At 38.5% G+C, this 12,250-nt stretch overlaps 1 protein-coding gene across 1 annotated transcript in view; it reads left to right on the plus strand.

Annotated features, from left to right (window-relative positions):
• The window catches only part of FAM186A (family with sequence similarity 186 member A), an 87,278-nt gene that overhangs the window by 58,315 nt on the left and 16,713 nt on the right, over nt 1-12,250 (plus strand). The window contains exon 5 of the mRNA XM_057704169.1: nt 56-1,060. Coding sequence (XP_057560152.1) covers nt 56-1,060 — 1,005 coding nt within the window. The remainder of the gene's footprint in view (nt 1-55; nt 1,061-12,250) is intronic.

Consider the following 12,250-nt stretch of genomic DNA (forward strand, 5'->3'; position numbering starts at 1 on the left):
GGGACTCTGTGACTCCCCAGTCACCTCTGATATCGAAGCGCCTTCTTGACACAAGACAGCCCCTTATATCTAGAGTCCCAGCCACCTCTGCACAGATTCCCAGTATCCAGGCTCCTCTCTCTCCTGGGAAGCACTTGGTTCCCGGGGCCTCTTCCATCCCTGGGGGGCTCTTGGAATCTGGACCCTTAACCCTCTCTAAGCAGCCTCAAGCATTCCAGACCTCTGCTACCCATGAGCAATCACCCTATCTACAAGCCCCTTCTACCCTTAGGCAGCATCTGCCACTGCAGACCCTTCCTGGGCAAGATTCCCCACTACAGATCACTCCCACCCCTGGGCATCCCCCAACACTAGGGGCTCCCTCAACCCCTGGGAAGCCCCCAAACGATCTGTCCTCTCCTGTCTCTAAGAAAAGTAAGGAAAGACTGTCTATTACTTCTTCTCTGAAACCTAAATCAGCATTGGTCCATCCCAGTGCTCCAAGTTTCAAGGTACATCAAGCCCCTTTCACCACTAAGAAGTTCCAAACATCAGAGGTCTCTGACACTTCTGAAGAAATCCAGAGACCCCGAGATCTTTCTGCCATGGAACAATTTAGAACATTTAAGTCCTATCTCACCGATTACAGGACACCAGTATCACAAACCCCTTACATTGATGAGGGGGCCCTTCCTGCTCTCATTAAGCCTGTAACATCACTACCTCCTCTCCCTACTCAACTACCCAAAACATCAAAGAGCTCACCTTCTGAATGGGACCAGAAATCCCGACTCCCCCCTGTAGATAAGTCCTGGACACTGACTTCAGATACCAAGAAACCCAATATGATGCGGCCCACTTCCCATCCCCAAGAGCTCAAAGAACAGAACTATTTTGTTGATGTGGAGGCCCAGCGGAAGCATCTGATGCTCTTAAATCAGGCCACAAAAGTTTCTACACTCCCTTCACAGCTACACACAACAGCTAGGAATCTCATAATTGAGACACCTCATATGGACAAAGTTCGGCTGGTGTACCTATTCCGCAAGTACATCGCCTATAGGCTGATCCAGCGTGCAAGGTAGACGTAAATATGTGTGTCCAGTTTTCTGGTTTAGTCCTGATTTCAAATATCCTCCCTCACTGCCCTATAAGTATATACATATCTGTCAAATTAGATGTTCTGAAAGATTCTCTTATAGAAGGTCTGTGGGATGGAAGCATATTTAAGATAGAAAAAGGAGGTATATATTTTAGGAAATAAGAAATGGCATATAACATCCATTTCATTCACTTATATCGCTAGCAGAGATGCTAAAGAATATTTTGTGGATCATGGTTGATCTCCAAAATATCAACTTCGAAAGTTTAGAAATGCTTTCAGTTACTCTGAATTAGTTTCATCTTGGGTTTACCAGAAAATCTATGATTCTTTCTCTTCCCTTCCTTCCTTCCTCCCTCCCTCCCTCCCTCCCTCCCTCTCTTCCTTCCTTCCTTCCTTCCTTCCTTCCTTCCTTCCTTCCTTCCTTCCTTCCTTCCTTTTCTTTTTATTGAAGTAAAGTTGAATAGAAGATCTATGATTCTTAAAGTGGGAGATGGCAGGTTTATTTACATGGTGTTGCCATGACAGCCTTGCTGCTGGAGTGACCTGGAGCAAACAGGCTCTAGTCCTGAATTTTTTAAATTGCAAATATCTGAAATTGGTCGGGAAAATGTTAATTAGTCTGCCATTCTTGGCCTTTGTGTTTGAGGCTAGCAACTTACTATTTGGGGGATTTTTTAAAAATTATTTTTTATTGTAGAAAAATTTTTCCCCTTTTTTAATAGTTGATTTACAATATAGTATTAGCTTACTTGGAGAATTTTTTTATCCTAAAATTACAAGATGCCAAACTAAGACCAATGACAGAAAAAGCTATCATTAATTATAGGAACAATCTGTGTCACTTATTCAACAATTATTTATTGAATGTCTCTTATGTGGCAAGCATTATTCTAGGTGCTAGGGATACAGTAGTGAATAAAACAAAGTACCCTGTTCTCTCAAAATTTACATTTTTGAGGACTGAATTCATTTGAAAACTAAGCACTGGAACAACAAGGTGCAAAAGAAAGACATCAAATATACAGACAGAAATTTTCATTTCAAAGCTTACTTTAGAATTGTTGACAAATGTTCTGCTCTATAGCTGCCTTTAGTTTTCTCTTTCCAGAATGAATGTTCCTAGTCTTTTAAATCTGTTTTTACATGTAAACACTTTCATCCACTTGAGAATTTTAAATAATATGTTTCTGGTCATTCTCCAGTTCCATTTTGTCTTTTTGCCTTTGTTATATTTAAAATAAAATAAATTGCACATTCACCTGGTACGATATTTAAAAAATACAAATGGTAGAGTGAAAAGCCTCCTTAATAGTCCTATTCTTGGCCATTAGGCCCCTCCCTCAGGACTACTAATGTATTCTACCCAGAAATATTTTCTGCATATGTAGAAAAGTACATATGCTCTTTTATCCCACTCTTTACATATTTTAAAGTTACAATGTTTGATTTTTTTCAAAACAAATTAGAATTTAGGTATTAATATATAAAGAGCCTACTCATTCATTTCATAGTTTCATAGTATTCCAAAGTCTAGTTTTACCAGAATTTTATGTTGTTTTCAATATTTTGCATTATAAAAATGTACTTCAGTGAACAATCTTGTATATACGTATGTTTACATATACATATGTTCCTAAAAGTAGAATTTCTAGATCAAGGGTAAGCATTTTGTAGTCATGATAGATTTTTGTCAAATTGTTCCCCAAAGATGTTGTAACAATTTATATAATGGTCAGCATTATAAAAGAGTATTTCCCCACATCAAGACTAACATGAAATATCAATATTATCAATTTTTTTGTTAATTGCTAATTAATAGATGAGATATGGCATTTCAGTGCTTTAATTTGCATTACTTTTATTATAGGTTGAGGTTAAGCATCTTTTCGTAGACTTAAGAGCCATCTCTATTTTATTTTCTGCGAAGATTCTATTCAAATACTTTGCCCATTTTTCAATTGGATTGTTAAGTTGCTTTTTAAATTGATTTGTGGGACCTGTTCAAGTATTTGGAAAATTAGCCCCTTGTCTGTGATATAAACTGCCAATTTCCCCCCACTTGTGTTTTGACTCTGCTTTTGGTGGGTTTTGCTTTCTAAAAAAATTTTTTTTTATAAATTTATTTATTTATTGGCTGCGTTGGGTCTTCATTGCTGCACACGGGCTTTCTCTAGTTGCTGTGAGCAGGGGCTACTCTTCACTGTGGTGCGCAGGCTCCTCATCGTAGTGGCTTCTCTTGTTGTGGAGCATGGGCCCTAGGCACGTGGGATTCAATAGTTGCGGCACATGGGCTCAGTAGTCGTGGCTCACGGGCTCTAGAGCACAGGCTCAATAGTTGTGGCACATGGGCTTAGTTGCTCCGTGGCATGTGGGATCTTCCCAGGGCAGGGCTCGAACCTGTGTCCCCTGCATTGGTAGGCGGATTCTTTACCACTGCGCCACCTAGGAAGTCCTCTAAAAATTTTTGATTTTTATGTGAATATATCAATATTTTCTTTTTTTTTTTTGGCGCATGGGCTTAGTTGTTCCACAGCATGTGGGATCTTCCTGGAGCAGGGATCGAACCCGTGTCCCTTGCATTCGCAGGCGGATTCTTAACCACTACACCACCAGGGAAGCCCTATCAATATTTTCAATAATGCTTTGTACCTTATTTAGAAAGTCCCTCTCCACTCTGAGAAATATAAAAAGAAAATTATTTCTAGGTTTCTTTTAGTACTTTTATGGTTGGTTATCAGTTTTTTGTGGTTGTTTGTTTTACATTTAAGTCTTTGATTCTAAGCTTTCTGTTGTGAGAGACAGGTGTGTTTTTTCATTCCCCATCACTATTTTACAAAATAATCTACCTTTTCCTCTACTGATCTGCATGTACCTTCATCATAAATTCTTGTATCACTTAAGTCCATATCTGGACTTTCTACTATATTTTATTAATGGCATATAGATGAGTCACTTCTATTCTGTGTTATTTATTGTAGTTTTATTTTTATGATGCTGAGTCTTTGCAGTAGTTATTAGCACGGTTTGCCAATACTTGTCAATGAGATGTGAGCAGAATTACTGTGTGTCATTTCTGTGCTAAGCTTGTCATTGTCATTTGGAGACCCTCTGGAGTCTCCTTTTCCTCTGGCATGATAACCTATAGTGTTGAAGGTGATGGCTGTTCTGTTAGCCTGTGTTCCTGAGAGTATAGAATGAAGCTCGTTCCCTGCAAAGCTATGATGAATTTGTAGTATGAACAACAGGTAAACTTTTGTTGTTTTTAGGCACTGAGATTTGGAGGTTATTTGGGGTTTTTTTTTGGTGGGGGGGTTGTGGGTTTTTTTAATAGATTTATTTATTTATTGGCTGTGTTGGGTCTTCGTTGCTGCACACAGGCTTTCTCTAGTTGAGGTGAGCAGGGGCTACTCTTCGTTGTGAGGCATGGGCTTCTCATTGCGCTGTCTTCTCATTGCAGAGTATGGGCTCTAGGTGCGTGGGCTTCAGTAGTTGTGGCACATGAGCTCAATAGCTGTGACTCGCAGGCTCTAGAGTGCAGGCTCAGTAGCTGTGGCACACGGGCTTAGCTGCTTCGCGGCATGTGGGGTCTTCCCGGCCCAGGAATCGAACCCGTGTCCCCTGCATTGGCAGGCAGATTCTTAACCACTGTGCCCCCAGGGGAGCCCCTGGAGGTTATTTGTTAAAACAGCAAAACCCCGCTTATCTTTACCAATATAGTCTTACTATTTAAGAAAATGATATACCTTTGTTTTTGTTCAGGTAGTGTGTGTGTGTCTGTGTGTGTGTGTGTGTGTGTGTGTGTGTGTGTCCTGTTGGAGCATTTTAAAGTTTTCATCTAGCTCTTGCATATTCTTCCATAAGTGTATATCTTTTTTTAAAAATTGAATTTATTTATTTATTGGATGCATTGGGTCTTCATTGCTGTGCGTGGGCTTTCTCTAGTTGCAGCGAGCTGGGGCTTCTCTTCATTGTGGTGCACGGGCTTCTTATTGAGGTGGCGTGGGCTTTCTCTAGTTGCAGCAAGCTGGGGCTTCTCTTCATTGTGGTGCACGGGCTTCTTATTGAGGTGGCTTCTCTTGTTGAGGAGGATGAGCTCTAGGCATGCAGGCTTCAGTAGTTGTGCGCATGGGCTTAGTAGTTGTGGCTGACGGGCTCTAGAGTGCAGGCTCAGTAGTTGTGGTACATGGGGTTAGTTGCTCCTTGGCATGTGGGATTTTCCCAGACCAGGGCTTGAACCTGTGTCCCCTGCATTGGCCAGCGGATTCTTAACCACTGCTCCATGAGGGAAGTCCCAGTAGTTTTTGTTTTTGTTGGTACTGTTGTAAATGGACTCTCTTCTTCTATGACACCTTCTAATTGGTTGTTATTTGTATAAATGAAGGCTAGATTTTTCTATATCAAATTTGTATGCAGCCATCTTACTGTACTCAAAAGCATGTGATAGTTTTTCAGGAGATATTTTTGAGTTTTCCAATTATATAATCATGTCAACTGCAAATAATAATTTTTTACATCTAGATTTTCCAATTTTTAAACATCTCATCTCTGTCTCTTGTCTACCTGAATTGATTAGTATCTTCAGAACTATATTAAAGAATATTGGTGATGTGGCCACAAGGCCATCTTTGTTCATTTGACTTGCCCTGAATAACAGCTAGTAGTGCCTTTCCATGGCCCCATGTTATTTTTTTCTAGGAAAAATTCACCTTCAAGAACATTTAAAAGGATTGTTTACATTTATATTCTCCTTTCTGCAAAAGTTGCAAAACACCTTTAATCTTTGTCAATTTCATTTTGAGGGGGGTTATTTTCTCCATTCCTTTGTAACTCAGAATGCCAAAATGTAAGTCCTTTCATTGCTAATTATTAAAATATAAATATGAATTGATTAAGAATATAGTGGTGATAGTGGACATCTTTGTATTTGTCATTAAAAACTGCTGGCTTCGGGGTTGAAATACATTTTATTATATTAAAGAAGTATCTATCAGTTCCTGTTTCTTTTTTTTATAATAAAATATTTTATTTATTATTTATTTATTTATTTTTATTTTTGACTGTGTCGGGTCTTAGTTGCAGCATGCTGGATCTTCGTTGCGATGCGAGGGCTTCCCTCTAGTTGTGGCATGTGGCTCCAGAGCGCATGGGCTCTGTAGTTTGTGGCGCACGGGCTCTCTAGTTGAGGTGCGCAGGCTCAGTAGTTGTGGTGCACAGGCTTAGTTGCCCTGCAGCATGTGGGAATCTTAGTTCCCTGACCAGGGATTGAACCTTCATCCCCTGCATTGGAAGGCAGATTCTTTACCACTGGACCACGAGGGAAGTCCCTCACTATTTTTGTTAAATCAAGGGTGGCTGTTGAATTTTGTTAAATTAAGGGTGGCTGTTGAATGTGAAAGCTTTAACAAAATGTGATTCAGCACTTCATTTTCACTGTTATTAGAGAAAATATTTTCTTCTCAGATCTATTAATATGATTAATTATTTTAAGCCATCATTGCATCCCTGGAATAAATCATATTTGTACTTGTATCTTTCTTTGAATGTGTTACATTTGTTAATATTTTATTTAGGATTTTATTTTGTATTGATATTCATTAGTACGTTTGGCTGGTGGTTTACTTCCTTTGGTGCTTTGTCAAATTTTGGTATAATTTTAAGTTTATATAATTTTAAAGAATGTGAAAGCTTATTTTTTTCTATGCTCTGGAACAGTTTAATGATAAAATTAGATGTTCTTTTAAAGTTTGGCAGATTTCACTTATGATAGTATATGGGCTTGTTACTTTTGGGGGGGGAGTTCTTTGACAACTTTTTTAATTTTTATATGGCAATTAACTTTGTTTAGATTTATTGAAGATTTTGAAGACCTAAGTGACATGATGTGACCTGTTTCAGTAAAATCATTCAAAAATTGAAATATATAGACCAACATTTCCCAATAATATTTAATTTATACACTTATAACTTTAAACCCATTAAGGATCAATTCATTCATTTTTTTCAGAAAGCTCTTCTTTAATATTTAATGTTCTAATAATCAAATCACCAACAGGTATAACAAGGAGTTAAATATTCACAGATAAAAGATTCCATAATAAAAATGGCTGAGTCAAGAAGATTCTAACATTATTTGGGAGGAAAATATAAAGTATAATAATATAAACTATTTTTGAAAAAGAAAGTTTTGTAGCACATCTGTAAGTAAAGATTCCATGTTTAAATACTAAAACACAGTTTTAGAGTTGTATTACCACGTGATCAGTGTAATATACCTGAGAAGCAGTGATGGAGAGAATGTAAAATTACACCAGATGCTGATAATGAAACATTTTGTTTCTATACATATTGAAGAAAGTTCTTTCTTTCTTTTTTTTTTTACACCTAAAATATATACACTTTTTAACTTGTTATTATAATTCCATGACACTGGAAAAGTGAAGAAAGTTCTTAAAGATACTAAATGTTGTGGTGACCAGATAGGATTTAACTTATCATTTAATTCATCAATGTTTAAAAAATATCCACTACATGCCAGGCACTGGGTTAGGCCCAGGGGTGGAAGGTGGAAGGATACCAAAATGGACAAGCCATATCCATGCCTTGAGGGCACTCAAAGTCTACTTAGAGACATTCACACAAACAGATGATTATATACTATGATGTGGAAAGAACAGTGATGGTATATCACTTACTCTATGCAAGAGGACTGAGGAGAGCGGAGAGTTAAGTAAAGCTTCTAGGAATCCAGACCTTTGAACTATGTCTCAAAGAACTAGTAAAAGTCAGTAAGGCAGCAGAGGCAGAGAGTCTAGCAGAACAAAGAAAGGAAGCAAGAAGCAAAGTGTGTGTGTGCGTGCGCGCGCGTGTGTGTGTGTGCGCGCGTGTGTGTGTGTGTGTGTGTGTGTGTGTGTGTGTGTGTCTTTCTGTGGAAACCAATAATTAATTATTCAGGGCACGATGAACCATATCCATATAAGATGGAGAATTTCAATGATAAATGCTTTGTGTGTTCTGACTGCTCCACCAGTTGGCCTTTCCTTCATATCTCTCCATCTCCTTGGGCCTCCCTATCCCCGAGACACACAACAATTAATAACCCTACAATGGCCTCTAAGCGTTAAAGTGGACGGAAGAGTCTCATGTCTCTCACTTTAAGTTAAAAGCTAGATATGAATGAGCTTAGCAAGGAAGGCATGTTGAAAGCCGAGAAAGGCTGAAAGCTAGGCCTTTGGCACCAGTTAGCTAAGTTGCGAATGCAAAGAAAAAGTTCTTGAAGGAAATTGAAAGTGCTACTCTAGTTGAACACACAAATGATAAGAAAGACAAACAGCCTTATTGCTGATGTGGAGAAAGTTTTAGTGGTCTGGATAGAAGATCAAACCAGCCATGAGACTCCCTTAATCAAAAACCTAATCCAGAGCAAGGCCCTCATTCTCTTCAATTCTGTGAAGGCTGAGAGAGGTGAGGAAGTTGAAGAAGAAAAGTTTGAAGCTAGCAGAGGTTGATTTATGAGGTTTAAGGAAAGAAGCCTCTTCATAACAGCAAAGTGCAAGGTGAAGCAGCAAATGCTGATATGGAAGCTACAGCATGTTATCCAGATCTAGCTAAAATAAGTAATGAAGGTGGCTACATTAAAAAAAACATATTTTTGGACTTCCCTGGTGGCGCAGTGGTTAAGAATTCACCTGCCAATGCAGGGGACATAGGTTCAAGCCCTGGTCGGGGAAGATCCCACATGCCAAGGAGCAACTAAGCCCGTGTGCCACAACTACTGAGCCTGCACTCTAGAGCCCGTGAGCCACAATTACAGAGCCCATGCTCCACAACAAGAGAAGCCACCACAATGAGGAGCCTGCACACAGCAACAAAGACCCAATGCAGACAAAAATTAAATAAATAAATAAATAAATTTAAAACCAACAACAACGAAAAACAAAAACAGATTTTCAATGTATACAAAACAGTCTTATATTGGAAGAAGATGCCATCTAGGACTTTCATAGCTAGAGAGGATTAGTCAATGCCTGGCATCAAGGTCTCAAAACTTCGAAGGACAGACTGACTCTCTTGTTAGGGGCTAATGCAGCTGGTGACTTTAAGTTGAAGCCAGTGCTTATTAACCATTCCAGAATCCTTTGGTCCTTCAGAATTATGCTAAATCTACTCTGCCTGTGTTCTGTCAATGAAACAACACAGGTTAGATGACAGCACAACTGTTAACAACATAGTTTGCTAGTATTTTAGGCCTACTGTTGAGACTTACTGCTCAGAAATAAAAGACTCCTTTCAAAATATTCCTGCTCATTGACAACACACCTGGTCACCCAAGAGCTCTAATGGAGATGTATAATGAGGTTCATGTTGTTTTCATGCCTGCTAACAAAACATCCATTCTGCAGATCATGGATCAAGGAGTAATTTTGGCTTTAAAGACATTATTTAAGTCTTATTATACATTTCCTAAGGCTATGCATTAGCTGCCATAGATAATTATTTCTCTGATGGATCTGGGCAAAGTTAATGGAAAGCCTTCTGGAAAGGATACACCATTCTAGATGCCATTAAGATCATTCATGATTCATGGAAAGAAGGCAAAATGTCAACATGAACAGGAGTTTGGAAAACAATGATTCCAACCCTCATGGATGACTTTGAGGGGTTCAAGACTTCAGAGGAAGAAGTAACTGCAGATATGGTGCAAATAGCAAGAGAACTAGAATTAGAAGTGGGGGCTGAAGATGTGACTGAATTGCTGCAATCTCGTGAACTTGAACAAATGAGGAGTTGCTTCTTATGGATGAGCAGAGACAGTGGAATCTACTGGTGAAGATGTTGCGAAGACTGTTGAAATAACAACAAAAGGATTTAGAATATTACATAAACTTAGTTGATAAGGCAGAGGCAGGGTTTGAGAGAACTGACTTCAATTTTAAAAGAAGTTCTACTGAGGGTATAATGCTATCAAACAGCTTTTCAGGCTACAGAGAAATCATTCATGAAAGGACAAGTCAATGGATGTGGCAAACTTCATTTTTGTCTTATTTTAAGAAATTTCCAAAGCCACCCAAACCTTCAGCAACCACCACTTGATCAGTCACCTGCCATCAACACTGAGACAAGGCTCTCTACCAATTTTTTAGCAATAAAATATTTTTATTTATTTTTTAATTTTAAAAAATTAAAATATAGTTAATTTACAATGTGTTAGTTGCAAAGTAATTCAGTTATACATATATATACATATAAATATATATACATGAATATATATTCCTTTTCAGATTCTTTTCCATTATAGGTTATTACAAGATATTAAGTATAGTTTCCTGTGCTCTACAGTAAGTCCTTGTTATTTACCTATTTTATATACAGTAGTATGTATATACCCCAAACTCCTAATTTATTTCCCCCACCCCCTGGTATCCCCTTTGGTAACCACAAGTTTGTTTTCTTTTTTTTTTTTTAATTGATTGATTGATTGACTGTGTGGGGTCTTCGTTGCTACACACGAGCTTTCTCTAGTTGCAGTGAGCAGGGGCTACTCTTCATTGTGGTGTGTGGGCTTCTCATCGCCGTGCGGCACATGGGCTCAATAGTTGTGGCTCATGGGCTCTAAAGCACAGGCTCAGTAGTTGTGGTACATCCCGAGGCATGTGGGAACTTCCTGGAGCAGGGATTGAACCCCTGACCCCTGCATTGGCAGGTGGATTCTTAACCACTATGCCACCTAGGAAGCCCCACAAGTTTGTTTTCTATGTGAGTCTATTTCTGTTTTGTAAATAAGTTCATTTGTATCTTTTTTTTTTCTTTTTCTTTTTTTGGGCTGTACCATGTGGCTTGCAGGATCTTATTTCTCCCACCAGGGATCAAACCCATGCCCCCTGCAGTGGAAGCATGGAGTCCTAACCACTGGACCACCAAGGAATTCCCTGTATCATTTTTTTTAGATTCCACATATGATATATGATATTTGTCTTTGTCTGACTTACTTCACTTAATATGATAATCTCTAGCTCCATCCATATACTGCAAATGGCATTATTATTTTTATGGCTGAGTAATATTCCTTTATCCATTCATCTGTTGATGGACATTTAGTTTGCTTTCATGTCTTGACTATTGTAAATAGTGCTGCTATGAACATTGGGTGCATGTATCTTTTTGAATTAAGTTTTCTCCAAATATATGTCTAGGAACAGGATTGCAGGATCATATGATAACTCTATTTTTAGTTTTTTAAGGAACCTCCATCCTGTTCTCCATAGTGGCTGCACCAATTAACATTCCCACCAACAGTGTAGGAGGGTAATAATAGTTTTGTATCCAAATCCTAATCATGCTTTCTCTTTGATGTCAGGAAGACCTTGGCTCAAATTTCCAGTTCCGAACCTTTCTAAGACTCAAATGTACTGACTCAAATTTGTAAAACTGATGTAATGATATTTACTTCAAAGAACGGTTGCGAGGATTAAATAATATATTTTTAAAATATTAAAAAATTTTAATTTAGTATAAATTTTAAAATAGAAATAGCACAATGATCAATGCATAGTAGATGATCAGTATATTTTTTAAACTTTTTTATAAATTTATTTATTCATTTATTTATTATTATTTTTGGCTGTGTTGGGTCTTTGTTGCTGTGCACGGGCTTTTTTTTTTTTTTCCTCTAGCTACAGCAAGCAGGGGCTACTCTTCCTTGCAGTGCATGGGCTTCTCACTGCAGTGGTTTCTCTTGTTGCAGAACACAGGCTTAGGCACGTGGGCTCTAGGTTCACGGCTTTCAGTAGTTGTGGTGCTCGGACTCAGTAGTTGTGGCACACAGGCTTCAGTAGTTGTGGCGCACGGGCTTAGTTGCTCCGTGGCATGGGGAATCTTCCCAGACCGGGGATCGAACCCGTGTCCCCTGCATCAGCAGGTGGATTCTTAACCACTCAGCAATCAGGGAAGTCCCTCAGTAAATGTTAAAGCACCTTTCCTTGAATTGTAATTCTGTATCAAAGAGTATAAAATATTTATTAGAATGGGGACAGTATTTTATTAATATAAGTGCAATTTGCTAAGAGAGTGGGAACAAAATGTAGGAAGAGATGAATGAAAATATTTCTAGATAGGAAATTTTCAATAATGAGATACCTCAATGGTTGTTATTGGACTGGGTGTTTAGAT

Source organism: Hippopotamus amphibius, chromosome 12, assembly GCF_030028045.1.
Source record: "Hippopotamus amphibius kiboko isolate mHipAmp2 chromosome 12, mHipAmp2.hap2, whole genome shotgun sequence".
Lineage (NCBI taxonomy): Eukaryota > Metazoa > Chordata > Mammalia > Artiodactyla > Hippopotamidae > Hippopotamus > Hippopotamus amphibius.